General features: G+C 38.4%; 1 protein-coding gene across 3 annotated transcripts in view; it reads left to right on the forward strand.

The window, feature by feature from the left end:
* Nucleotides 1-4198: 4198 nt before the first annotated feature.
* Nucleotides 4199-27875, forward strand: part of LOC124715465 (E3 ubiquitin-protein ligase Bre1) — a 274712-nt gene continuing 251035 nt past the window's right edge. For 2 of the 3 annotated variants that reach the window (XM_047243098.1, XM_047243099.1), the window contains exons 1-4: nt 4199-4441; nt 18570-18750; nt 19489-19675; nt 26169-26390. In XM_047243098.1, the coding sequence (XP_047099054.1) occupies nt 18601-18750; nt 19489-19675; nt 26169-26390 (559 nt within the window). In that variant the 5' untranslated portion in view covers nt 4199-4441; nt 18570-18600. The remainder of the gene's footprint in view (nt 4442-18569; nt 18751-19488; nt 19676-26168; nt 26391-27875) is intronic. The other variant, XM_047243100.1, reaches the window with a different exon arrangement.

The raw sequence follows: 27875 nt of genomic DNA on the forward strand, positions 1-27875 counted from the left end.
AGGTCCAGATCCAATGTGGCAGTAACGTTTCAGCCACTGAAACAGCGGAAAGAGCGTTTTAAGAGCAAAGTTACGAAAGTCTGAAGGCACCAAGATAGCTGGCAAGCGAGAAAACTAACAAACAAGATGCTTTCACTACCTCCACTGCAGCAAAGTGCATTAGATACTATACATTTCTTAATCAGTGATCTCAGTTGCGACTGTCTTGTGAAGGATAGAAGCTATGTCAGTCAATCCTCTGTGCACCTAATAATCTACTATCATCTCTGAAGCTGCAAGACTCACTGGAGAGACTCTGCCACTGCACGCTGTATTGCCACCATCTTGGACATCACTGCTGGGATGCAGGGACTGTCATCAATTTGCTGGCCTACTGTAGGCTTGACCAGTGGTGCCAAGAAGCAGTTAGCCACCTGCACTGTTAGGGGGAGCCATTATTGCTGCTCGTCCTATTTCTGGAGCAAACAATGATGCTGCTGGCCTCTGTCTCGTAACTGGAGTCTGTGGGTCGATTTCTAAATAGAACTGTGTGCTTCAGGCTGGACTGGAGGCGAATGTCCTGGGTGCACGTCTGTGATGTCAATTAGAGTGATTCAGGTATCAGCTTACAGAGCTACTGTCAATTGTTATCCAGCAAGGGCTGCATTGGCTGTGACTCTGTAGAGAGGGCACCAACTGGCTGTATCGTAACGACTGTCACACTGTCTGTCCATTACACAACAGTACTCCATGGAGACGAGTGCCTGCTATGCCTTCTATTGCACGTGAGGTTTGCACATCACTGGCCTGACAACTGCTAGTGCCCTGGGAAAACAATTCTGTATTTCTGAACCATAAAGATCTCACTGTGAATAATGTAGTCTTGGTGTTCTCTAGCGTAAACAGATCCTCATCACTGCACCACACTCAGCACCATCTTGATAACTGTAGGGGTCTTGGACCAGATGCCTATATTTCTCTGTCAGTTGTTTCTTCAGCTTTTATATTATTTTTTCTAAATCATTTTTTACTTCATCTTATACCACTGATATTTGAAGACCTTTTTGGTTATCTTCAGCAATACATTCGAAATAATTATCCCAAAATTATCAGTCTTCTTTTTCTCATCACTACCGCTATGGTTCCTATGTTTCTACAAAATTTCATCATTACCACATATTATCCAACCTGCCATAGTTTTCATGGGCCTAATATTTTTCTAATGATGTGCCTTTCTAGTATTTTTAATTTATCTAAATTACAGTTTACTGCTATACATTCACATTCATGTGGGTATTTTGTCTTCAGAATATTTTAACGTCTTAATTTTCCATTTTAGACAGGCACTTTTTGTTGTAAAAGGCTTCATTTTCGCCATATGTTCTTCCTGTTTATTGTATTTTTTCCTCTGTAGTAGCTTTTTCCAAGGCATTTTCTTCGATTATCTCCTCAAGATATTTAAATTTTCAACGTTTTCAAATTGGCCATTATCAGTTTTCAGAAATTTTTTGGTGGATTTTCAATCTTTGTAAAAAAAAATTGCAGAAATCTGTAGAAGCTCTTAAGGTAGTCCTAAAGGCTATTTCTTCTGGAAGATTAATTTGTGTTATAGTAGATGTGACATTTTCAGAAATTGTAGCAAAATCATCTGCAAACGCAGATCTCCATTCCAGTCATTTTATTTTAATATTTTTGCTTCCTCACTCCAACCTTATTTTTTATGTCTCATATTCATTCAGGTTTCCATTCCAAATTTTCACTGATTTTTCAAGAACACAATTAAAAAGGATTGGGAATACTTCATCACCCTGTCATAAACTTGTGTTTATTACAAAGGGCTAAGATATTTCTCCTCTACATTTCATTTTAGAAACTGTGTCCATGATTCACGAATTAGACTTGCTAATTTAGACTTTACACAAAGGTCTTGGTTTATTTTACCTATAGAATGTGTGTCAATAAAATCAAAGGCCTTTCTGAAATGAGCAGACATTACTACAATTATTATTATCACTATAAATGTAATATGTGATCACTGGGGATCATGTGTATATATAAATGTTTTTAATGTTTCAGCCTACATTTATTGCACTGAAGACAGCAGCGGTGCAATAAGCATCACTGCAACCCAATGCTGCACCCTTTACTACTTGAGATGTATTTTATCTAAGAAGCATCATTATCCTGCTGATACCTTGGAGGAACTTAAATATTTCTTAGAAATTCTAGTCCATAGTTGGTATAGTCAAATGACAAGAAAGAAAATGTACTGGAAGAGCATCAATAACATACATAATAAGTTGGTCTCTAATGCAGTGAGAAGGAATGTATTTGAAACTGTCTTTGTTTCATTCATTTTTTAAATAATGATAACTTTGATGCAAACAGTAGAGATAAATTGTGGAAAATCGCCCTCTTATTATTCATTGAAAGACACAATTTTCCAAATATTTTGAGCCTGAACAGAATTTGGCTTCTGAAGAAGAAAGAAGCATAGGTGAAAAGGGTATTATTCATTCTAGTATACAAAAAGGAAACAGTCTGTGTCTGTGTTAAGAATGTGACAACTCTGTTGCTACTGCAGCATCAAATACAACTGGTGCGGATCCAGTACCATTGAATAATGTTAAAAGATATTGCGTGTGGTCAAGAAAACGCACTGAAGTCCAACAGCTATCCATCCTGACAGAATACAACAAGCACAAGGGTGGAACTGATTAAATGGATCAAAACGTGAATCTTTACAGGATAAATATACAGAACAGAAAATGGTACTGGGCTCTTTGCAGTTGGTTACTGTATCTCGTTGTGTACAGTGTTGGGATACAGTGCCACAAAAATGGAAATACAATTTCTCATGTAAATTTTAAAAAAACTGTGCAGGTGTACTTGAGGAGGTATTCAACACCACTGAAGGGACCTGGACGAACCTCACACTCCAGTACTATACAAGACACAACTTCATGGAATGACCACTTGATTGTGAAAATACTAGAAGACTAAATGTTGGAATAAAATGTAAGACTCAGCATGTACATAGTGCAAGAAATGTAATGTCAGGCTGTGTTTGAATGTCTGCTATTTATCATACCAAATAAAGTGTTGTTTTTGTTTCTAATTTGTGACATGTACTCGTGTTTAATCTATTACCTTCAGTAAAAAGAAGTGTACCCTTTTCACATTAATGTTTGTTTTGCTCTCAATGGTGCATAGCATTACATATATGGTATGGGATATTATTTTAAAACTACAAAGGTTACATTTTCTTGTTCGTTTTTACACTAATAAATGCAAGAAAATAACAAGAAGTTCAGGCACTAGTGGTTCAATTTCATTTTCAGTGTATATCACTTATATTGTAGGTGTTGAAGTTTAATGGCGGCTTCATATTTTACATATGGTTGAATGCTTGAATGATTTATATGTCATTTATGTACAAACGCATTGAGATAACTAACTCATTATGAAATTCAGGGTGTCAGAGCTATAGCCATTCAAATAGGTAGGTTAACTTTTAAAAATATAAAAACCACAACACCCAAATGTTGTTTCTTCCTGAAATTTTACTTCATTCCAATTTTTATTTTCCCGCAAGACTTGTGGAAAATTAACGGTTTTTAATAAATGAAAACTAATTTAAGTCCACTCCACATAACTGCCATATAAAAAAATGTGTTGCATGGCATTAAGATTTCACTTAGTAATGAAAATACAAACATAATTTTTGAATCAATTTAATTCTAAGTATACCATTACAAATACTAGTATGTTGTCAACATGTCTTTTGTAACGCCATTATAGCATGTACATTTAATTGATGAAAAGTAGATCTTCATAGTTAAAATTATTCTTCCCTATTTGTTTACACAGTTCTATAATTCTGAATATAATTATACTGTAAAACACAATCGAATGTAAGGCTTTTGCTACTTACCGTGTTCTTAAAGTGTGTCCTGTTATCACGAAATTATTTACGCTGCTGGTTCTCATGATCAAAGCTTTGTTTATATGGAACCGCACTGGGAGAATCAATATATTTACACTTATTTATCACAATAAAATTGATATATTATTCAGCATTATACTGAATTGTTGTGTAAATAAATACTAACAAAAATAGCAACTTGAATATGGTTGACAAACATTGCTGCCTCTGACATTTGGCTATACTCTCAGCATTTGGATGCGTAGAAATATCTGTGTAAGGTATGTTGTTTGAGTGGGTTGGTGTTGACTGTAGTAAATGGCAATAGGGATCTTTGAAAATATGTGGGGATGAATTGTTTATATCGGTTTTTTTATTTAAGTTTGTATGATTTTGTTGTATGTTGCGCATTAAAGCGTAGAGACAATGGCTATTCCACTGTATTTAGTGGAATGCTTGCTCTCATTTATGGTTTCTATTGCTCTCGATCATTTTTTACCGCCATTTAGTACTTATTGATCATTCGTTTGTGTCAAGGTAATTGTATTACTATTTTATGCTACAATAAATTTAGTATTTGTAGTGTTAGCGTACATCTGGCTTACAGTTACATGAATTAGTTCCGTGTGAAGTACCTGTACATTGTGCGGTAACACTGGCGCATATTTTAAGTACTTGTAACGTTTTTGTTATGTGTGTTGAAAATAATCGGACGCAGAGTTTCACAAAATACTTGCGTGAAGATGTTCTACAAACTGGGCGATCTAAGGCTGTGCTCTCCCAATGATGCGTACTCGTATTTTCTAAGAAAGTACATTCCTCACTGTCACACGTGATACTTCGCTCCGTTGCACATTCCGCAGGAAATTGGAAACATCAACGTTTTACTGCTCTAAAACTGTTCTGTCCTTGTAGGCGGGAAAGAAGTCAGCTGCCCTAGGCATGAGAAAAACTTGTAATTCGCTTCAGTCAATGTCACCATTTGCTATGCAGAACACCTGTTAGCAGTTGACAAATCCGACTGTGTCGACGGTAATGTTAATCGTAATAGTATCAAAGTATAGTACAGGGTTACCATTAGATGATGCAGGAAAAGACTGAATCTTGCCTCCAAGAAAGTATCTGAACAGATTTACCAAATGCTTTTGTCAGAAACAGTTCATTAGTTACATGTTGCACAGAATATGTACAAAAGAATTTATTGCGCGAGCGACGTATTTGATACAGAAACTGAGATGAAACAGTCAAATGGAAAATCACTCTGTTCTATGGTTTGGCATTTTAACACATTAAGGCTAAAGGTTGGGGGGAGTTTATGTAGTGCCTAAAGGCATGTTGGAATCCCTTATGACAGTTAACCACGTGAACTGTTGAAGTACATCAGGTAATCTCTTGGATTTAGACTGTAGAACATATGGCTTTATTGTGGCAGTTCTGAATCTGTTACAATGCAGTGGGAAGCGATATTGGCATATTTTTCAAGATATCAGAGTTCTTTTAAGATCACACACGTAGGAAGTACTAAAAGTTTGTGAGAAAAGGTAGTATAGTCACTACCATTGGTCACTTAGAGCATTACATATATATTGGAAGGTTACAAGCTGCAAAATTCATATACGTTGATTATTACATGAAAAATTTATTGCTTAATTTTTTAAAAAATTGCAGTCCTGGATTAAGAAGAGCAGTTTTTTTTTTTTTTTTTTTTGTTAAATTTGGTAAAATGTTGACTACTAAATAATTACATGACATCCCAATTTATTTACTTGTGCCATCCTTACATTAGTCAAATAAAGGAATCAAGAGAATTAAATGAAGGTACTTTTAGCTTCACTTACACACTTTTAAAAATGTAATTATATATTTGTTTGGATCCCAGGGGAGTGTCATAGAAACACTGAAAATCTGAACTTGCAGACAGTTGAAGGGAGGTGCAAGTATCTCACAAATTTCTGCTTATGAAGCTTTAGTAATTAGACTTGAATGAGGAACCTAGGAATATAGTCTATTATGTATCACATCCATTAGACCAATTATAGTGCACGCGAAAGCATTCATGCAGTAATTCTTCCCATGCTTCAGTCACAATTGGAATGGAGAAAAACCAAGTATTTGGTGCAATGGGAAACATCTTTTCCATGTATTTCATAATGTTTTACATTGTATGGGTGCAGATAGAATCAGCTAGTGTGTGGTACTGGATGACCCCAGTGCCTCCCTCTCTGAAATTTTTTAAAATCCATAGACCGTTCAGTTCAACAGAAACTGACATATACTATAACCCAAGGCCTAGGTTAGGTTGGAAGGTGAAGCCAACAAAAGTGAAAACCAAATAAAGATTGTGGTAACAAATTGATTGGTAGCAAAGCCTAAAAGTACATTTACGCCACATTGAAAAATCTCAGGGGGGGTTGATGATTTTTACAAGTTTCCTGTCTTAGTATTGCAGCACTGCCTCCACCCCCCCCCCCCCCCCTCCTTTGGATTTCTTCTTCCATGTGTGTATTAAATGATGTAGAACTAACTATAAGCTTTGCAGAGTTACAGGTATTGATCAGAAGCAGTATGATACTACTGTGGATAAAATCAGGCTTCAATTCCAAGTATTTGGACTGAATGCCATTGAGATTACAGATTTTTTTCCTCTCACTTGCTTTGATTTTAACCCCTGTTATGTAAAAATGTCTTTCCTAAACCATTTTTGCGACATTAATTTTTGTGTTACACTTATGGCCATTATTCAAACGTAAGACTGTAATTCCCCCCTCTGCTCAGCACTGAGCTCTGTTGGGGACACTTTCAAAGAGGTGTCTGAATATCTGTGGAGGAATGGCAATGAATTCTTCCTTAGATGAAACCAGGGAAGGTAGTGATTTTGAATGTTGGGGCCAGAAGCTCTGGGCTGAGCTCTAACTCATCTCATAGGTATTCCAATTGGTCCAAGTCTGGATTCAGGGCAGGTCAGTCCATTTCAGGAATGTTATTCCTTACACAACATTGCCTCACGGATGGCACTTCGTGACAGGGTGCATTGTTATGCTGATACAGTTGATCATCTCTGAACTGTTGCTCTACCGTGCATTGTACACAGTGCTGGTAAAATGTGTTTATGCCATTATACATTTAACTTAGTGTTTTATTAAATGCAATAAGAGGACCACATCCTAACCATGAAGAACACTCCCATACTGTAACACCACCTCCTCCATACTTCGCTGTTGGCACTACACATGATGGAAGTTAACAGACTACAGGCATAAACTAAACTCAAACCCACCCATCAGATGCCTATGGTGTATAATATGATTATTCACTCTATATCACTTGTTTTGTCGTCCATTGCCCAATAGTGTTGCTCTTTACATCACCTCAAGTGTCACTTAGCATTGACTACAAAGATGTGTGGCTTGTGAGGTGCTCAGCCATTGTACCTCGTTCTTTTTAACTTCCTGTGCCTGGGGAACTCACTAGCAATTCCTTCCACAAATTTCATGCAATTTCTTACAATGCCCACTGCTGTTCTCAACACCCCCCAACCATCAGTACATGAGAACTGCCTGGTCGTGAGAATGAACTTTCCACCATGCAGCTGAGTGTGCTCCAATATGAAACTTCCTGGTAGATTAAAACTTTGCGCCATACAAAGACTAACCTGAGTGAAAGGTAAAAGTCCAGAGCTTGTCTTGATCCAGCGCACAGTTTTAGTCTGCCATAAAGTTTTGTTGCCTGATCTTGGTTTAGCTGTAGCCATTCCTCCACATTTCCACTTCACAATTACATCACCAGGAGTCAACTTGGGCAGCTTTAGAAGGGTATAAATCTCTCTGATGGGTTTGTCACTCAGGTAACATCCAATCTCTAATCAACATTGAAGTTGCTGAGCTCTCCTGCGTAACTCATTCTGCTATTACTGCTCCACTGACGATACAATACTCGTGGACTCATTTTATAGTCCAGATATGCCATGCATGACATTCAGTGGTCTATTTCTCATTACATAATGGTGGCTAGATATTTTTTCATCAGATGGTGTATTGGTCATTTTGGAGGCTCACATCTCCACCACATTAAGGAATCATTGGTTTATTAGCATGGGACCACATTGTTTGCTAATGTCAAACTTTGTATGACTAAATTGCTGCCACTTGCTGATAAGTATACACACAGTGTGTACTATATAATGTACACGTGGCTAATACATACAAATTATAAAAGTGAGTGTGTGAGTGACCCGCATGTACTCCTAAACAACATGATCGATTTCAACCAAACTTCATACATCTATCACTTACTGCCTGGACAGCACCCCTGCGGGGAGGGGGGGGGGGGGGGTGAGAACCAGGTACCTCTCAAGGGGGTTGGGGTGGGGACAAAAAAATATTGTACCTCACAACACAGAAAGATCCAGACTACATTCATCCTGTATTTCAGAATGAGAGCATTTAGTGACTTGCAGCCAATTTTACACATAATTTCAAACCTGTAAGAGACTTTTTCTTGATGATGTCCCCAGCAAAATGATGAAAGGGTGAGACTTCATCACTCACTGCAGTTTCACTGTTCATGTAGTAAAATTGGTGCGTCATGTTTGACCTTTCAATTTATTATTTCTTTACTGCTAACAATATTTGCTACATGTTTTGCAGGCAGTAACACGTATACAACTGCATGTGCTTGTGAAATTATATTGTTGTACTTCAAATAGTTCAGGAGATATGTCATAAACAGTGAGCTGCATGAAAACGAAACAGCAGGGTAAAATTTGCTAAAGATACAGGTGAAATAATTGTACAAATATGTGTATGTATGTTAAATATTTGTGGCACATGTATGGGGGCAAAGCTATGGATAAAAAGCTCCTTCTAAACCCCTGGATCATTTCAATCATACTAGCTGGAAAGAAATAGAATAGGCGTAAGAACCAACAACCTCCTGTTGAGGTGCAGGTGATAATATAGAGAGAGAACTGGGGAGGGGGAGATGGACACAGATATCGGGGTGGGGGTGGAGGGGAATGAACAGGGTGTGGGAGGGCAGGGAGAAATTAGTATTAGAGGGAGTGAAGAGGAGGTGGGCAGAGAGAGGGGAAAGGATGAGATGAACTAATACAAGACTGGAATAAATACACACCCAGTGGAATAAATATAAACCTATGCACCAGCAGGTACCCAGCTAGTATTCCATAAATAGTAGGTTATATTTAGCATGCAATAGTATGCGAAGGAGTTGTTTGGTTAACCTTCCTAATCTGCAAAGATATGGAAACAGCCATGCATTTTTGTAAAATGAAATGAGCCTTTCTTAATTGTACTCTGTGACCTCTCGGAAGTGTAGTGACATAGCATATATGATTATTTATAGTACAACTGTTCATAAAAATAGCAGATGACAGTCTCGTTTGAGAAACATGGCACTACATTAGGCACATTTGGGTCAAGTGTGATAGTGCATACGTCCACCCTCCAGAGTTTTCCATTGTTTGATGTGCAGTGCAGTCTGATGTCCAGGTTAATTATTGTAATACTTGCTCTGTACTTAATGTGCATACATTGTGCTCACAAGAAGAAAAACAAATTCTGAGAGGGGGGGCAGTAGAGATAGCAAACTCCACTCACTGACTCCAGGTACATGGGTTGCCAAGAGGTGGGGGGGGGGGGGCAATAAGGCATGCTAATGTCTCAGTGTTGGCAACACACGTGCATTCACATGCAGTTTGTCCTCCAAGCAGCACTGACAGTGCCATCTGTTAGCCACCACCATAACAGATGTCGACTGCCACATATCGTGCATCTACAGAAGTAAAAATTGAGACAGGTGTAATAAAAGTTTACAGGAATTGTGAAACTGAAATTAATAGTTTCAAGTTGATTGATGGTGCTTGTTACTACTAATTGCATATGAGTTCTGATGAACAGCTTGAAATTCAAAAGAATCAGTAGTATAACTTACATTGCAGCAATGAAAAGGAATGAATAAAATTTTGAACATTTATTCATGTAACGCTGCATTATTTGTACACCTAAATGACACCGTATCAGTCTTGTTCATTCTTCGTCTGCACATGATTCATTATTGTTGGTACTTTCGGATTCAGCATTATTGATGATTATTTCATCTATAGCATTTTTGACAACAGGCATGCCTCCAGTAATCTTCTTCAGTTGTTGGGCCTTCTTGCAGTACCCTCCAGTCATCAGCAGTGACTGACAGAAGGGATTCACTTGCAGTCTTGATCACACTGTTTTTGGACATTTCCCCTGAAATATTGCACTCTCTAAACAACTGTTTTACTTTTTCAGATGCTCATCCTTTTACATTCAAATCACAATTGTGGGCTGGCAAGTGGATGACTGTGTGGCCTTTTTTTTTTCCCCACATAAGTCATTTAGCAGGTCTATGTTTTTGAATTAAAGTGAACAGAGCCTACTTCTTCCTGTTCTCATTACAGGTAACACATTTGCAGGTATTGCAACATCCCCACTTTGGTATCACAGTGAGTGAGTGGGAGCTTTGTTCATCTGTTATGCGATGGAACATTACCTATCAAGGTGATTGACTTTGGAGGAAGATTTGGGAGAACCACATTTACAAACCACCTTTCAAAATTTCAGCATTCAGGTGACCATGGTAATCACCTTTTGTGGATTTAGCACAGAATTGTAATTGGGCCTCCTCGAGAAAGCACTTCCTCGATTCAACACTTTCAGTAATATGTCCGTAGAGAAGTTTCCCCCATCCCAAAATGTTAACATTATCCTCCATCTGTGAACATTTACCAACTGTCATATTACTGTCTGTCCAAGTTTAAACCAGAAAGAATATTTTTGTGACTGCTTTCCTAATATGTCTCATTTCTACAATGAAACACAACTGCCAGTCAATAATGCCCTAGCAGTAAAGATCTCATATTTTGCACTTTTTCCGTGGTGAATACCATGGATAACAAAATATTACACAGCAAATTTATATCCCAAATCGAGCCTTTTTTTCCCTTGAGCATTGGTCTATGTTTCCGCAGAGTGGGAGAAATCTTCTGCAACAAGTAGATTGTTTGTCTCAAGACAACCCTGTTGGAGCTATCCAAATGGATTTTACCAGCAGATCTTGGCTAAAGTGAAAGTTTTTTTAAAAAAGTTGGAAAATAGGAGTGCACTCTATGCAGAATGTGTCATTACAAGTAATAAGGAGAGATTGCCAGGGGAAGGATGTACTTTTTGAAACTACTTATACAGTAGTAGGTATGGTCTCAAGTACCACACTGTGCAGCCACAATTTATTGAATAAAAATAATGACAATCATTTCTGTTATGTAAAAAAAATTGACATGTGACAGATCTCGTGCTAACTACATGCGGCATAACAGCCAAGTATCTTGACCAACATGCTGCATGTATGTTACTAAAAAAAACTGCATTGTTATTGCAGCTTTAGCAGTCTACTGCATGACAAGAAATTCTTTTACACATACAAATAAAATTACCACTTTAAAATAATTCGGACAAACAGGAAGGCAGTTTCAAAGCGCTGAAAAACTTGAATTGAAAATTGTATCATTTTGGCCAGGGTTTATAGTGATTATTTTTCTTGCTCCACTTTGTGAAGTAATACACCTTGCACTTCTACACAGAGTAGATTAGCATAATGGAATTTGTTCAAGATGATAACCATTGACATCCCCATCTGGCCATCCAGATTTAGGTTTTTCGTGAGTTTCTTAAATATCTTCCAGCAAATACCAGTATGGTTTCTTTGAAAAGGGCGCGGCTGATTCCCTTACCTGTCCTCTTGTAATCCGAACTTGTGCTCTGTCTTTAATGTCTGTTCTGTCTGCAGGTCATTAAACTCTAATTTTCGTTCCTTCTGAGGTGTAACACCCGTCATGGACCAGGAATCACTTTGTTGCTCATCAGTGTCTTAGCTTACTACGCAGAATGGCTGCATACATGTAAGGTTCTGTATTAGATCACTGTGACTGGCAGCAGCTGGACACAAAAATCAACAAACCCAATCAACTGACTTCCACTGGCTTGTACTGATTAAGAACTAGGAAGGCCTTGTTCTCCTCTTTGTGAATAAACTGTAATAATGACTTTTGGATTCTGATTTATAGTTGGTTCAGCTGTTTCTAAGTTCATACAGAATCTGTGACCTCTTGAATCAAAATTCCTATAGTCCTTACTTAAAATCCAGTTCTTGAAATTGTGTAAGTGGCTTTCTCAGGATAGTTTCTGTCTGTCTTCAAGTGTTTGCCATTTCAGTTCCTTCAGTATCTGTGCTGTTCTCATGGGTCAGACAAATCTGTGACAACCCATGCTGCCCTTATCTGTATACATTCAGAATCCTCAGTTTATAAATAAATGGGGTAAACAAAAAATTGATACACCAATAGGTAGCAGGAAAAAATAAACAAAGATTTGGAAACATCCAAACTTTTAAAGTCAGTTTCATCGTCTGCTAGAAGGATTGTAGAGGAAGGAAGAAAGATGATGGAAAAGGGCTGGTGAGGTTAAGGAAACGGGGAGAGTTACATGGTAAAGTTGCTCACAACCTGGGTCAGGGGAGACTTACTGGATATTATGAGTAGGAAAACTGATTGTTGGGGATTTCTTTGGATAAGATTTGAAAACCTGAGGACTTGAAAAGTGGAGAAGTGTGCTACTAATTTGTTTTTTGGAGGGCTCAGCAATACCACAGTTGGATGTGATGGCCTGTAAGATCTGCTTTTGAACTAGGTTGATGGGATAATTATGTACAGTGAAGGCTGAGGTGAAAATGCTGGTGTATTGTTGTAAAGAGTCTGCCTGTTAACAAATATGTTTGCCTTGAATGCCAGGGCTGTATGGCAGGGAACATTTGACATGAAAAGATTGGCAACTGTCAGAATGTAAGTACTGTTTGTTTGTAGATGTAATGTGAAAAGAAGTATTTAAGGATGAGATCAACATCAAGGAAAGTGGCATGGGATTTGGAATAGAACCATGAGAAATTTAATTGGGAGGATGTATTTGAAGATTTCAAAAATTTTGAGAGGTCAACCTCACCATGAATCTGTTTCGCAAAAATACCATCAATGTATGTAAACCAAATTAGGGGCCAAAGGCTTAGGGATCCCAGGACAAGTGATCCATGTATAGGTTGGCATAGGAAGAGCCATACTGGTTCCTATGACTATGCCCCTGATCTATTTGTATGTGTGTTCCTCATCACGGGTAAAAATAGTTGTTCATGAGTATAAAGCTGATTATTGTTATCAGAAATGACATCATAGGATAATCAGGTGGTGATGATTGAGATAGATTTTCTCGTAGTCATCATTCTTGTAACTCCTAAGAATAATTGTAGTTCACAGGCTCCTGTGGCGGCAGTCTGGATCACTTGGGATGGGTATGTGGTGGCTTGTTGACCATCTTCATGGGGAATTGGTGCAGACAGAGATGGTGTCAGTGGTGACAAGCAAGGTGTTTGTTGAGAGTGGGACAGGCAAAGATTTCAGATGATACTGGGAATGGTTGATGTCTTCAATACAGGGTGGCAGTTTTGTGCTATAGGTTGTAATTGCTGACAAACCAGTGCAGAGATATGTTCTGGGTGCTTTGAAACTAGCAACTATTAAACTGTCATGGTGGGTGAGTTTGTGGATCTTAAGGAGAATGTAGAAAGAGGGAGCTGTGGCTTAGTTGGGGTAAGAAGTTCTTGTGAGAAGCCTGAGGTTTTAAGGAGGAACTGTTGGTCACTCTGTACCACAGGGACAGGGTCTTGATGGCAGATGCTGTCTGTAAAAGTATCATAAAGCTAGTACAGACCCTCATTTACATACTCTCGGCAGTCAAGTACCATACCGTTTGATCCTTTGCCTGCCGGGATAGTAATGATCGACTCACCAGGTTTTAGGGAATGAAGATCCTGTTCTGGAGAGGGCAGGTTAGTCATGTTGTAGTAACCTGAGAGAGGTGGAGAAGCAACTCTAGAGGTTAGGAATTCTTGGAAAGCTTGTAAGGGGTGATTTTGAGGTAATTTTAGTGGATCAAATTGGGATTGTGGCTGGAACGGTTAAAAGCAGGGTTTAGTGTGAGGTTTGCTGTTGGAAAGGTTTTGGGATTGGGTTGCAAAGTGATCTTACAGGTTGACATTACATGTGAAGGAAAGTAGGTTAGTAACTGAAGCAGCATGATTAAATTCTAATGTAGGGGTAAAGGTGAGACCCTTGGATCGTGTGGATAATTCAGGAGAGAAGCAAGCTTTCATTTGAGGTTGAGAACATTGTTGTGTTGTGGCTGGGTTCTTGTGATTGTGAGAAGTCATTGCTCTGTTAGTCCTATTGGGTCTGGGTCCCACAGACTTGAGCAGCATTGCAGGATGGGTCATACATGTGATCTGTAAGCAATCTCTCTTGTACACTGAATGCTTTTCCCAAGTATTCTAGTAATGAACTGTAGTTTTCCACCTGCCTTACCTATGTCTGCCTACCCCCATGAACCATGGACCTTGCCGTTGGTGGGGAGGCTTGCGTGCCTCAGCGATACAGATGGCCGTACCAAACGTGCAACAACAACGGAGGGGTATCTGTTGAGAGGCCAGACAAACATGTGGTTCCTGAAGAGGGGCAGCAGTTTTTTCAGTAGTTGCAGGGGCAACAGTCTGGATGATTGACTAATTTGGCCTTACAACACTAACCAAAAAGGCCTTGCTGTGCTGGTACTGCGAACGGCTGAAAGCGAGGGGAAACTACAGCCGTAATTTTTCCTGAGGGCATGCAGCTATACTGTATGGTTAAATAATGATGGCGTCCTCTTGGGTAAAATATTCCGGAGGTAAAATAGTCCTCCATTTGGATCTCCGGGCGGGGACTACTTAAGAGAACGTCGTTATCAGGAGAAAGAAAACTGGCGTTCTACAGATCGGAGCGTGGAATGTCAGATCCCTTAATCGGGCAGGTAGGTTAGAAAATCTAGAAAGGGAAATGGATAGGTTGAAGTTAGATATAGTGGGAATTAGTGAAGTTCGGTGGCAGGAGGAACAAGACTTTTGGTCAGGTGAATACAGGGTTATAAATACAAAATCAAATAGGGGTAATGCAGGAGTAGGTTTAATAATGAATAAAAAAATAGGAGTGCGGGTAAGCTACTACCAACAGCATAGTGAACGCATTATTGTGGCCAAGATAGACACGAAGCCCATGCCTACTACAGTAGTGCAAGTTTGTATGCCAACTAGCTCTGCAGATGATGAAGAAATTGATGAAATGTATGATGAGATAAAAGAAATTATTCAGGTAGTGAAGGGAGACGAAAATTTAATAGTCATGGGTGACTGGAATTCGATAGTAGGAAAAGGAAGAGAAGGAAACATAGTAGGTGAATATGGATTGGGGGGAAGGAATGAAAGAGGAAGCCGCCCTGTAGAATTTTGCACAGAGCATAACTTAATCATAGCTAACACTTGGTTCAAGAATCATAAAAGAAGGTTGTATACATGGAAGAATCCTGGAGATACTAGAAGGTATCAGATAGATTATATAATGGTAAGACAGATTTAGGAACCAGGTTTTAAATTGTAAGACATTTCCAGGGGCAGATGTGGACTCTGACCACAATCTATTGGTTATGAACTGCAGATTAAAGCTGAAGAAACTGCAAAAAGGTGGGGAAATTAAGGAGATGGGACCTGGATAAACTGACTAAACCAGGGGTTGTACAGAGTTTCAGGGAGAGTGTAAGGGAACAGTTGACAGGAATGGGGAAAGAAATACAGTAGAAGAAGAAAGGGTAGCTCTGAGGGATGAAGTAGTGAAGGCAGCATAGGATCAAGTAGGTAAAAAGACGAGGGCTAGTATAAATCCTTGGGTAACAGAAGAAATATTGAATTTAATTGATGAAAGGAGAAAATATAAAAATGCAGCAAATGAAGCAGGTAAAAAGGAATAGAAACGTCTCAAAAATGAGATTGACAGGAAGTGCAAAATGGCTAAGCAGGGATGGCTAGAGGACAAATGTAAGGATGTAGAGGCTTATCTCACTAGGGGTAAGATAGATACTGCCTACAGGAAAATTAAAGAGACCTTTGGAGAAAAGAGAGCCACTTGTATGAATATCAAGAGCTCAGATGGAAACCCAGTTCTAAGCAAAGAAGGGAAAGCAGAAAGGTGGAAGGAGTATACAGAGGGTCTATACAAGGGCGATGTACTTGAGGACAATATTATGGAAATGGAAGAGGATGTAGATGAAGATGAAATGGGAGATATGATACTGCGTGAAGAGTTTGACAGAGCACTGAAAGACCTGAGTCGAAACAAGGCCCCGGGAGTAGACAACATTCCATTAGAACTACTGAAGGTCTTGGGAGAGCCAGTCCTGACAAAACTCTACCATCTGATGAGCAAGATGTATGAGACAGGCAAAATACCCTCAGACTTCTAGAAGAATATAACAACTCCAATCCCAAAGAAAGCAAGTGTTGACAGATGTGAAAATTACCGAACTATCAGTTTAATAAGTCACAGCTGCAAAATACTAACGCGAATTCTGTACAGACGAATGGAAAAACTGGTAGAAGCGGACCTCGGCGAAGATCAGTTTGGATTCCGTAGAAATGTTGGAACACGTGAGGCAATACTGATCCTACGACTTATCTTAGAAAATAGATTAAGGGAAGGCAAACCTACATTTCTAGCATGTGTTGACTTAGAGAAAGCTTTTGACAATGTTGTCTGGAATACTCTCTTTCAAATTCTAAAGGTGGCAGGGGTAAAATACAGGGAGCGAAAGGCTATTTACATTTTGTACAGAAATCAGATGGCAGTTATAAGAGTCGAGGGGGCATGAAAGGGAAGCAGCGGTTGGGAAGGGAGTGAGACAGGGTTGTAGCCTGTCCCCGATGTTATTCAATCTGTATATTGAGCAAGCAGTGAAGGAAACAAAAGAAAAATTCGGAGAAGAAATAAAAACGTTGAGGTTTGCCAATGACATTGTAATTCTGTCAGAGACAGCAAAGGACTTGGAAGAGCAGTTGAACGGAATGGACAGTGTCTTGAAAGGAGGATATAAGATGAACATCAACAAAAGCAAAACGAGGATAATGGAATGTAGTCGAATTAAGTCGGGTGATGCTGAGGGAATTGATTAGGAAATGAGACACTTAAAGTAGTAAAGAAGTTTTGCTATTTGGGAAGCAAAATAACTGATGATGGTCGAAGTAGAGAGGATATAAAATGTAGACTGGCAATGGCAAGGAAAGCGTTTCTGAAGAAGGGAAATTTGTTAACATCGAGTATAGAGTTATGTGTCAGGAAGTCATTTCTGAAAGTATTTGTATGGAGTGTAGCCATTTATGGAAGTGAAACGTGGACGATAAATAGTTTGGACGAGAAGAGAATAGAAGCTTTCGAAATGTGGTGCTACAGAAGAATGCTGAAGATTAGATGGATAGATCACATAACTAATGAGGAGGTATTGAATAGAATTTGGGGGGAAGAGGAGTTTGTGGCACGACTTGACAAGAAGAAGGGACCGGTTGGTAGGACATGTTCTGAGGCATCAAGGGATCAGAAATTTAGCATTGGAGGGCAGCGTGGAGGGTAAAAATCGTAGAGGGAGACCAAGAGATGAGTACACTAAGCAGATCCAGAAGGATGTAGGTTGCAGTAAGTACTGGGAGATGATGAAGCTTGCACAGGATAGAGTAGCATGGAGAGCTGCATCAAACCAGTCTCAGGACTGAAGACAACAACAACAACAACAACAACCTATGTCTGAGCCAATGTGATCATTACATTTCACATCCGTACAAAGTACTACATCCAATTCTGAGAGCCATTGGTATTATGATCATAGGATATACATAATTTTACATTTCTGAAGTTTTAAAGCAAGATACCAGTGTTTGCACCACTCTGAAATATTATCATATTCTGACTGAATATTTGTGCAGATTTTCTCAGATAGTACTTCATTATGGATAACTGCATCATCTCCAAAAAGTCACGGGTTACTTTTAATATTGTCAACAATGTTATTAATATACAACATGAACAGCAAGGATCCCAACACACTTCTCTGGAGCACACCCAAAGTTGACATTCCACAAAAGATAACTTGCTGTATAATCACTACCAACAAATCCACAATCCAGTCACAAATTTCACTTGATACCTCATATGATAGTACTTTTGATGATTAGCATAGGTAGGGTGTTGAGAAAAATGCCTTTCGTAAATCCAGACTTACTGCATCTACGTGGCTGCCGTGATACAAAGCCTTCAATATGTTGTGCGAGTTTCACATGATTGATGTTTTGGAATCCATGCTGGTTGACATAGTGGAGCTCGGAATAGGTTCAAAGATTCTACAAGAAATTGATGTAAAGGGTATTGGGTGGAAAATTTGTGGATTACTTCTACTACTCTTCTTGTAGACAGGTGTGACCCATGCTTTCTTCAGCTACTAGGCATGATTTTTTGTTTGAGGAATGTGCAGTTGATTATAGTTAAAAAAAGAGACTAACTCAGATGCAAATTTAGTGTAGAATCAGACTTGTGGGACACATGAGTAGTTTTTGTCTGTTTGTTGACTGTGATGGATTGATTTGGTTTTTCAGAATTGATATTGTTGTTACTATTAGCACTAGCATTATTGATTTATGTTGATAATATAACTTCTTTTCCCCTTAGATAGTGAAACTGTAGAAACAGCAGTTCCAAAATGTCGAAACGACCAGCAGAGGATGCTGGTACGAGCAACCAGCCACCAATAAAGAAAGTCCAGTTTGAACCAATTCGTATAGGACCAATATCAACTTTGGAAGAAATGGACATGAAAGTTCTCCAGTTCCAGAACAAGAAGCTAGCACAGGTAACTTGTTGGATGGTACCTTAGTATGAATGACATTTATTAACTATTTTTCTTATGTAAAACAGGTATTTATACATCAGTTTCAATTATGTGTAAATGACATACATATTAATATAATAGAGGGAAACATTCCACGCGGGAAAAATATATTTAAAAACAAGGATGATGTGACTTACCATACGAAAGCGCTGGCAGATCGATAGAAACACAAACAGACACATACATACACACAAAATTCAAGCTTTCGCAACAAACTGTTGCCTCATCAGGAAAGAGGGAAGGAGAGGGAAAGACGAAAGGAAGTGGGTTTTAAGGGAGAGGGTAAGGAGTCATTCCAATCCCGGGAGCGGAAAGACTTACCTTAGGGGAAAAAAGGACGGGTATACACTGGCACACACACACACATATCCATCCAGACAAAAGCAGACATATTTCTGCTTGTGTCTGTATATGTGTGGATGGCTTACCCTCTCCCTTAAAACCCACTTCCTTTCGTCTTTCCCTCTCCTTCCCTCTTTCCTGATGAGGCAACAGTTTGTTGCGAAAGCTTGAATTTTGTGTGTATGTATGTGTCTGTCTGTGTTTCTATCGACCTGCCAGCGCTTTCGTATGGTAAGTCACATCATCTTTGTTTTTGACATACATATTAACTCTACATGACAAGCATTGTGCGTACATTCTCTCTGTCCCCCTTATAATATGAATATACTTACTTTCCTCTGCTCTACTGTTATTCAGCGTCTGGAGCAGCGCCACCGCATAGAAGCTGAACTACGGCAAAGGATAGAACAACTTGAAAAAAGGCAAACTCAAGATGACGCTGTGCTTAATGTTGTGAATCGTTATTGGAACCAGCTTAATGAAGACATCCGTGTTCTGTTGCAGCGGTTTGATGCAGAAACGGCTGATGAATCAGAAAATCGGAGTATGTCTTTTTAAATATGTATATATATATATATGTATAAAATTGTAAAGGAATCTTGAGGATTACTATATATATGGAATGGGTGCATTGTATGCAATGGGGATCCCAAAAATAAGTGGATTTGTAGAAAGTATTTACTTTATTGTTTTCCAAATGCAGCCTCAATCTTCTATAAGTACTCTCCATTAGTGTTAATGCATTTGTCCAAATGTTGATTTCAGTGTTGGAAGCACCTGTTGAATTCATCCTTTTTGATACCTGCTGGCACCTTCATGACATTGCATTTTATGTCTTCAACATTGGCAAAATGCTTCCCTTTAAACTCTTTTTCATCCTTGAGAGCAGGAAGAAAACCAAGGGTGCTAAATCTGACAAATAGGGTGTGTGAATCAAGGTAATCATCTACGTCGAGACCAAAAACTGACTCACGCAGAGAGCTGTGTGCACAGGAGTGTTGTTGTTATGTGGGAACTACTCGCCAGAATTCCACAAAGCCACATATTTTTGTGCCAAACTCCATTGTAGCCTTTTCACAACCTCCAAATTGAATTGTTGGTCTACTGACCGGTTTTGAGGAACAAATTCTGAGTGCACAATCTGTTAGATATAAAAAAACAGATCATAATCATCTTCACATTCGATTTCATGTGCTAAGCTTTATTTGTATGAAGTGAACCAGTTGATTTTTGTTTACTTTCTGGATCCTACCCATAGCACCATGATTTTTAATCTGTGGTTTTGTTGAAAGAATTTGGATTATCTTTGAATGTGTCCTACATTTCATGACATGCTTGAATGTGATGTTCCCTTTGATTCCTGCTGAGAAGTCTTGGTAAGAACTTTGATGCCACTCTTCACATCCCCAAATCAATAGTCAAAATGCTCTTAATTGAGCTCCAGGACAACCTGGATAAGTCCTGGTGTTGGTTGATTGTCCTGCCTTGATCATGTCATGGATTTTGCCCATGTTGCATTTGCTTTGAGCAGTTGGAGGGCGACTGGAATGGGGCTGCTCTTCAATGGCCATTTCTCCCTTTTTAAACTGAAAAATCTATTCATACACTTGAATTTTACTAAAAGCATGCTCTTTGTTAGCTGTTTGTATCACAACAGCAGTATATGCTGCATTCTTGTAAGTAAAAACAAAATTTTGCAGACACACGTTGTTCATAAGAAAGAGATATTTTCTTGTGTCATATCTGCACTGTATGCACACTTGTAGAACTGCCGGAGAAACCCCACTAGTCACTGTTGGCTGACACCACATAGCAGAGTGACTCAGGAGGAGTCCTACAACAGCCTTCCGGCGGCGCAAACTTGTATTACAAGTACATGATGTGCAGCTTTAAGATTCCAGTTATTTTTGTGTCCTCCTCATATATAAGGTAACATGTTACTTTCCGTTGAAAGAATTAACATAACAACAATTGACTGCGGTTGCATGATTACTTTCTTTGAATGCTAGTGTTTTTTTGATTCTGAGCATCAAGTTATCCTCTCAATGCTACTGTAATTTGACTTTCTGTTTTTGTATAATGACTAAACTTTTTTATACCTCATTGTGTCAAAAACATCAAGTACTGGAATAAAAGCTACAGAAAGTTCTGAAACAGAATTCTGAGGTAATGAAATAGATAGTAACTGTATAGTGTTGGTATCCTGCACCTTCCCCATGGAGTGGGAGGAGGGGTACCCTTGCCCCTTCTCCACAGGAAACTGAGAAGTGGACCAAAATTATGAAAATGGTGTTGCACTGAATCTGAAGTTCCCACAGTCACAAGTGTCGCACTCCATACTATTGTTCTATTGCTGCATGGAATACATATGTTACCTCTGAGGCAGTTCCCCAAATGAAAATGAACTCTGTGAGATAAGCAGTGAGCTCATCTACATCTTAACTATTTACTCATCCATATCGGCAACATTTCTGGTTTTGCCTCGGTTTTTCCCACTTCAACACTGGAGGCTGTTGTAACCACTGAACAGTTGTGAATATTACTAATAATGCTTACAAAAAGTTGATGTTATGAGTCAGGGTTTTTCTGCTTTTTATTTTACATGACATTGGTATTTTACAGCTATGTTAATCACTTATATTTCTTTTTCAGACCATCACAATTCCTTGAAGGATTACAAACCTGACAAGTAGTCATGTTATTTTATGCAAAGCTGCTAGGAAATACATGTATGCCTTACAGTGTGTTAATTAGACGTATGCTTTGTATTATTAGTACATAAACATCATTTTTCATATGCCTATATTTATAGTACTTTAATAAACCAAAAACATGTATAGATAATGTTTTCTGTTTAACATTAGCAGTTTTTAATGTGAGAGATAGTTGCAATATTTTATCCTCCAGTCTTTTATTTTCCACTAACAGTACAGTCAGAATGTAACTCACTATTTGTTCTGACAAAAATATCTCTGTCAACAATTCTGAGCAATTGACACCCACTGTCCTCTGTAAGTGCTGTAGGGGACATATCACCTCACAAGTCATCTCTTATAAGTTGTAAATATTCTATGACTTTTGCTGGATTCAGTATGTGTAGTTCCACTATTTCTTTTTGTATGTTTTCTAGTGAAGAGATTACTAGATTGGGTTTGCATTCTAGTTTGATGATTAATGATGTTAACAGGATCAGATTTCTATGTACTGTAATCTGCACAGCCAGTTGTTGTGTCCTTCAGTCTGTGCTGTTGGTGTAGCCCCTAACCTGTATAGCTTTTCCATCTCCTAAGATTATTCCTTTATTGGATGTTAGAGTAAGTACGGTTTACGTGAAACAGTTTAATGTCACTTTCATAGTTATTGTGGCCTTATTGACTTGAGCAATTCTCTCTGCTCTGTTTCTATATCTACAGGGTGTCCCACACAAAACTGGTACGCCTCACATCAGAGATTCAAGTAACAAAGAACTGACTAAAATGGATAGATAACAGTAAAGTTAAAAAAAAAAATCTAGTTACTTGAGTTTGAGTACTTTCTTCCATTTGTAGCTGTTCACACACTGATAAATTATTCTGTCACTCTTTATAGAACTAGTTAATAATTCAAATATTTAACAAGAAAACAAAAACCGTTTGACAATTTTGCAAAAATAATTTGCATTTCTGTTGTGAAGTACAACAAATAACTTTGATATTTCAGTAAACTGGATAGTAGATATGAAACTTCCAGGCAGAGTAAAACTGTGTGCCAGACCGAGACTCTAACTCGAGACCTTTGCCTTTCGCGGGCAAGTGCTCTAGAGCACTTGCCCGCGAAAGGCAAAGGTCCCGAGTCTTGGTCCGACACACAGTTTTAATCTGCAGGAAGTTTCATATCAGCACACACTCCTCTGCAGAGTGAAAATGTCATTCTGGAAACATTCCCAAGGCTGTGGCTAAGCCATGTCTCCGCAGTATCCTTCTTATCAGGAGTGCTAGTTCTACAAGGTTCTCAGGAGAGCTTCTGTAAAGTTTGGAAGGTAGGAGGTGAGGTACTGGCAGAAGTAAAGCTGTGAGTACGGGGCGTGAGTCTTGCTTGGGCAGCTCAGTTGGTAGAGCACTTGCCCGCGTAAGGCAAAGGTCCCGAGTTCGAGTCTCGGTCTGGCACACAGATTTAATCTTCCAGGAAGTTTCATATCAGTGCACACTCTGCTGCAGAGTGAAAATGTCAATCTGGGGCCTGTATTTCACATTTGCACAGCACCACCTTTACCACTACACTGTGAGCAGATACAGCACCAGAATAACTTTAGCACAAGACAACACTTCTTCCTGGTGCTTCATCTTGTGGCATTGTGAGTTCGTGCAGATAGTGAGACTTGGTCTCTGGAGTGACCGGTTTTAAGTCAGATGTGTGTACGAAGAAATATTCTCCAAATTAACTGTTAAAGATTTATCAGTTATGTAATATAACCGTTCCTCATTTTTACCATGAAAATACAGTAATTCAAAATATGAAGAGTGCTATAAATACAAGGTGTGTCTGAAAAGTTTGACGATTGATCCCAGAAAATAATGAAACAAGAATTACAAGCAAAATAACTTTATTGGCCTTCAAAGTAATCACTATTAGCTACAAAGCACCTTTGATATTGGTTGTAAAGCTGTTGGAAACTGACGGGAAATGCTTCTTGTGGAATCGCTTGCAGGGCCTTGGTCATGTGTTGTAGGATAGCTGGTATGCCTATGAATTTTTGTGAACAACAGTGCTTACACTGTCTTTGCTTATCTTCAACCCTTCTGCTCTCATTCTCAAAGACATTTGACAGTCATCTACAAGCATCCATCACACTCGTGTCATTGCAAAACTGGAGCAGTGTGTTAACATGAAGTTTTGCTTCAAATTAAGAAATTAGGGAAGGAGGTGATGGAGACTTACGGAACAGTGTTGAAGGTGTGTGTGTGTGTGTGTGTGGGGGGGGGGGGGTGGGGGCGGGGGGCTTAACCACTGTATAATAAATGCAGGTGCAAAAGAGAATAGGGTCTCATGAATTCTTCCATTTCAGTATGCTAACAGCGATGAGCTTGCATTCCTGATCTAGACATTGTCACCTCAAAATACACAATGTATACAGAGTGAGAATCAGGAATAGCATTAAAAAGAAGTAACACTGCCCTCCTGCTCTTGCAGTAATTTAAACTAAACTATTTGTCATAACCCAACTATCATCTGTGATTAAAAAACATGTTTTAAGTAATTTTCTACAAGATCTCATGGATTAACCTTGCTGTTTGCGTAATGTTACTGCACTTTTAACTAAACTACTTACCCACAGTAGTTTAATGTGGTCTATTTTGTTCCAACATAATCCTAGAAACCCTTAGAAAAGTGGAACTCTTGTCTCGCAGACCATAATTGTTTTTCTGCTGCTTGTGGTAATGTAATCTATCATGATTCAGTCCAAGCATTCCTTCAGAAAATTCTATTTAGAACAAATGCAGTGAACAAGTGTTGTGTTAACTCTGCAGGTAACAACTATCTGTGCTTAGCCAGCTAAAGACTTCGTGCTTTTGTGAATTTGAATGAGAACATATGAGAGTATGGATAAGGGTTCTGTAAGTTCACAGTCAGCCAACTAAATGTGTGTGCTGCAAATTGATTCTCTCATCAGTTCCTATTGTTGCTGCTAAAGGAGCTTTGGCAGCTGATGTAATCATCATTGGCTACACAAAATGAATGAAACATGTCATCTTGAATTAAGAGAATGCTGTGACAGCATACCAACATTTACCATCTGTTAGAGGAGAAATGTACGACTTCATTTTTAATTCCAAAAGTGTGAACTCACTGAAGCTTGTTGTCCAGTGCATGTAACAGCAAATTTATGATTGATCCCAAGAGGATAAGTGAATTTAGGACTCTTTTTTAACTCTTGTACCAGATACTTTTTGTTCCTTCACTACTGTTATAATGTGATGTATAGGCATACTGATAGATAGTCTTTTTCTTACTGGATATTGGAGATGAAATATCCCGGATGTCTTCTAATTTGGATTATGGCAAGCAACTGATATAATTCAAATTAATGACTAGGTTAAATGGTTAGGGCTTGATCTTTGCAACACATTGCACACACGTCAGGTGCCACAGACCTGTGTTCCTGTTACTGTGATTTCTTAGCATAGCCCAATGTGTTCAGTGCATTAAAGTGTAACAGCAAATCTAATGCAGCATTCATAATATGTTCCTTTCAACTTATTAACTGCGGACACAAAAGTCTCATAAATTGTTGTGTGTGATAGCTTTCATCATTTTTGATTAGCATAACTTCAAGTGTTGCATTATTCTGTAATACTTTTAGTATTTAACATAAAATACCAAAAAAGTAAGACATGTGGTGTAATATACTACTGATAGATATACTATTTATGTCCATACAGTGCATGTTTGTAGATGTAATCCACCCATAGAGCTGTGCAACACATTAACTGTAGCGAGAAGAAGAGGGAGAAGAAAAGTTTCACAAACTAAATTGAATAATGTTGAACTAAAAGAGTGAGAGAGGAGTTGTTTGCACCTGTACCAATCACCACTGTGTTACTCCTGTTACTAATTATTTATGAGATATTGCTGAGTGTGATCTTTATCTTCAGCTGTTATATAGTAGGTGCTTCATTTCCATCACGGTCTGCCATGCCTGCTAGAAATAAAGTATGAAGAAATGCATTTAGGCGCATACTTTGGCACAGCAAGTAGTTTTCATCAGCTGTGGGAGAAAAATAGCTTTCTCAAGTAATTATTAGCTGTTTTAACGTTTGCTCTTATAGTGTCTGGGAAAACACATGTGAAACTTAGAAGAAAAATCATGTATGGTGAGTCCCCATCTGCTATAAGAACAATCTTGAAATAAAGGACCAGTGTTTGTAAAACACTTTTTTCACCAATTAGTTGTGGTAACCACATCATGTGCCATCTTGTAGTATTCTTAACTTATATGTCTATGGTGACATACTGAACTGTTTACAACGGAGTATACTTATGACAACTGTTACTTACAGATGAGAATGAGGCCACAACTTCCTTCTTGATGCAGTTATCGACATGGGACAAAGAAGAATTGGATGAGAAGCTAGCAAATCGCGTTCAAGTTTCTAAGAGGGCAGTTGCGAAAGTGATCCAGGCCTTTGATCGACTCATGCAACGCAATGAAAAAATCACATTGGCTCTTAAAGGCGAACTCGATGGAGGTTATTGGAATCTTCTCCCATCTTGTGATCAGTGTATGCTTGCTTTTTTTCATTTTTAGTTTCTATACTTTAAATGCTTTATTTTTGGTCACTGTTAATATTATTTACTGCACATAACAGTAGTAAAATTATGTAATAGCTTATGAGTTTGTAAAACATGTGCACAACTTTGTAGTTTGACAAGGAAGTAGTACTGGATAAATTAAGTTGGAATCAGTAATATGTCACTTGGTGCACATAACAATTTTGATTGTAACAAATGGAATAGATAAATAGGTGCAAAAACATCTTACTTTAAGTGCTTCAATATTAAATACAGAGCTAGAAGCAGGAGACAAGTGTGTGTTTGTGGACTTGAGGTAGTCAAAGTTTTAGATGTATAAATTTCATTATATTTATCATCAGCAGAAGATGCTTTCTTAGCAGTTACGATAATCAGTGTATATTAGTACTTTCAGTTGATTTGCTTTCCCTTTTAAAAACTACAATTTATCTCCTAGCTTCTGGGTATCAGGGTATGAAGATTTACATTGGGCCATAGAGATTGAAATTAAAATGTCCAAATAGTTCTTCAGAGCTAAAATAATCATGAGCCAGTAATGCTTTGGATGGTGTCACCAAGATAACACTAATATTAACGACGCATTGGGTCAATCCAAAACACAAAATATGTGCATGATACACAAGAACCTTGTTGCGTGTGCTGTATTTTATCCTCTGTTCATTATATATTACGTACTTACTTTATCCTGTTGCTTACAGTGATCATTTGCAGTGTCACTGAATATAGATTAAGAAGTAGTGCACCACAGACTTAGAACTGAAAATGGAAATTGATGATTAAATGTGTGTTATCAATTTGAGCCTGACCCTTGTGCTCTGTGCTGAAATTTTCAGCTTTGCCAATGTTGTCTCACCTTCTTAGCCTTAACCAATGCCATTAAGTCAGAGTGAAAGTATTAATGATCACTTACTATTCAATCCACCCTCTTTCACTTGATCAGTAATAAAATTTTTGCAAAATATAAATCGATAAAAAATTTTGTTTTTATTTTTAGTTTAGTTTATTTGTTGTACTGACTTTGACTAAATGAACGAAACTATTTGACTTATGTGACAAGTACTCCATGCAGAGTTAAAATATTGTATCAGCAGAAATTTTTTTGATGGCGGCTGTGGTCGTCTAGCTGGTAGAGCACTAGACAATGGCCATGGGGCCTCCAGGATGACCCCAGGACCACTCAGGCTGCTATTACATTGAGTGTTGGTGAGCTTTCCCAGTGGCGAAAGATGGCCAGGGCAATGGGCTTACCACCCTCCCCCTCCTAGTACCATGGCAGTTGAATGGTGTTCTCTACATGCTGGAAAAATTTTGTTAGTTTAACTCTGGCAAGAAAAGCTGAGATGATGGACTTTGTTTCTATCAAAATTAGAGTCACCTTGTAACTGCAATTTAACCTCATTAAATTCAGTGGATCATTAAATTCAGTGAATAAATTTGTTAGATAAGCTGTGTGT

Source organism: Schistocerca piceifrons, chromosome 1 (genome assembly GCF_021461385.2).
Source record: "Schistocerca piceifrons isolate TAMUIC-IGC-003096 chromosome 1, iqSchPice1.1, whole genome shotgun sequence".
NCBI classification, from domain to species: domain Eukaryota; kingdom Metazoa; phylum Arthropoda; class Insecta; order Orthoptera; family Acrididae; genus Schistocerca; species Schistocerca piceifrons.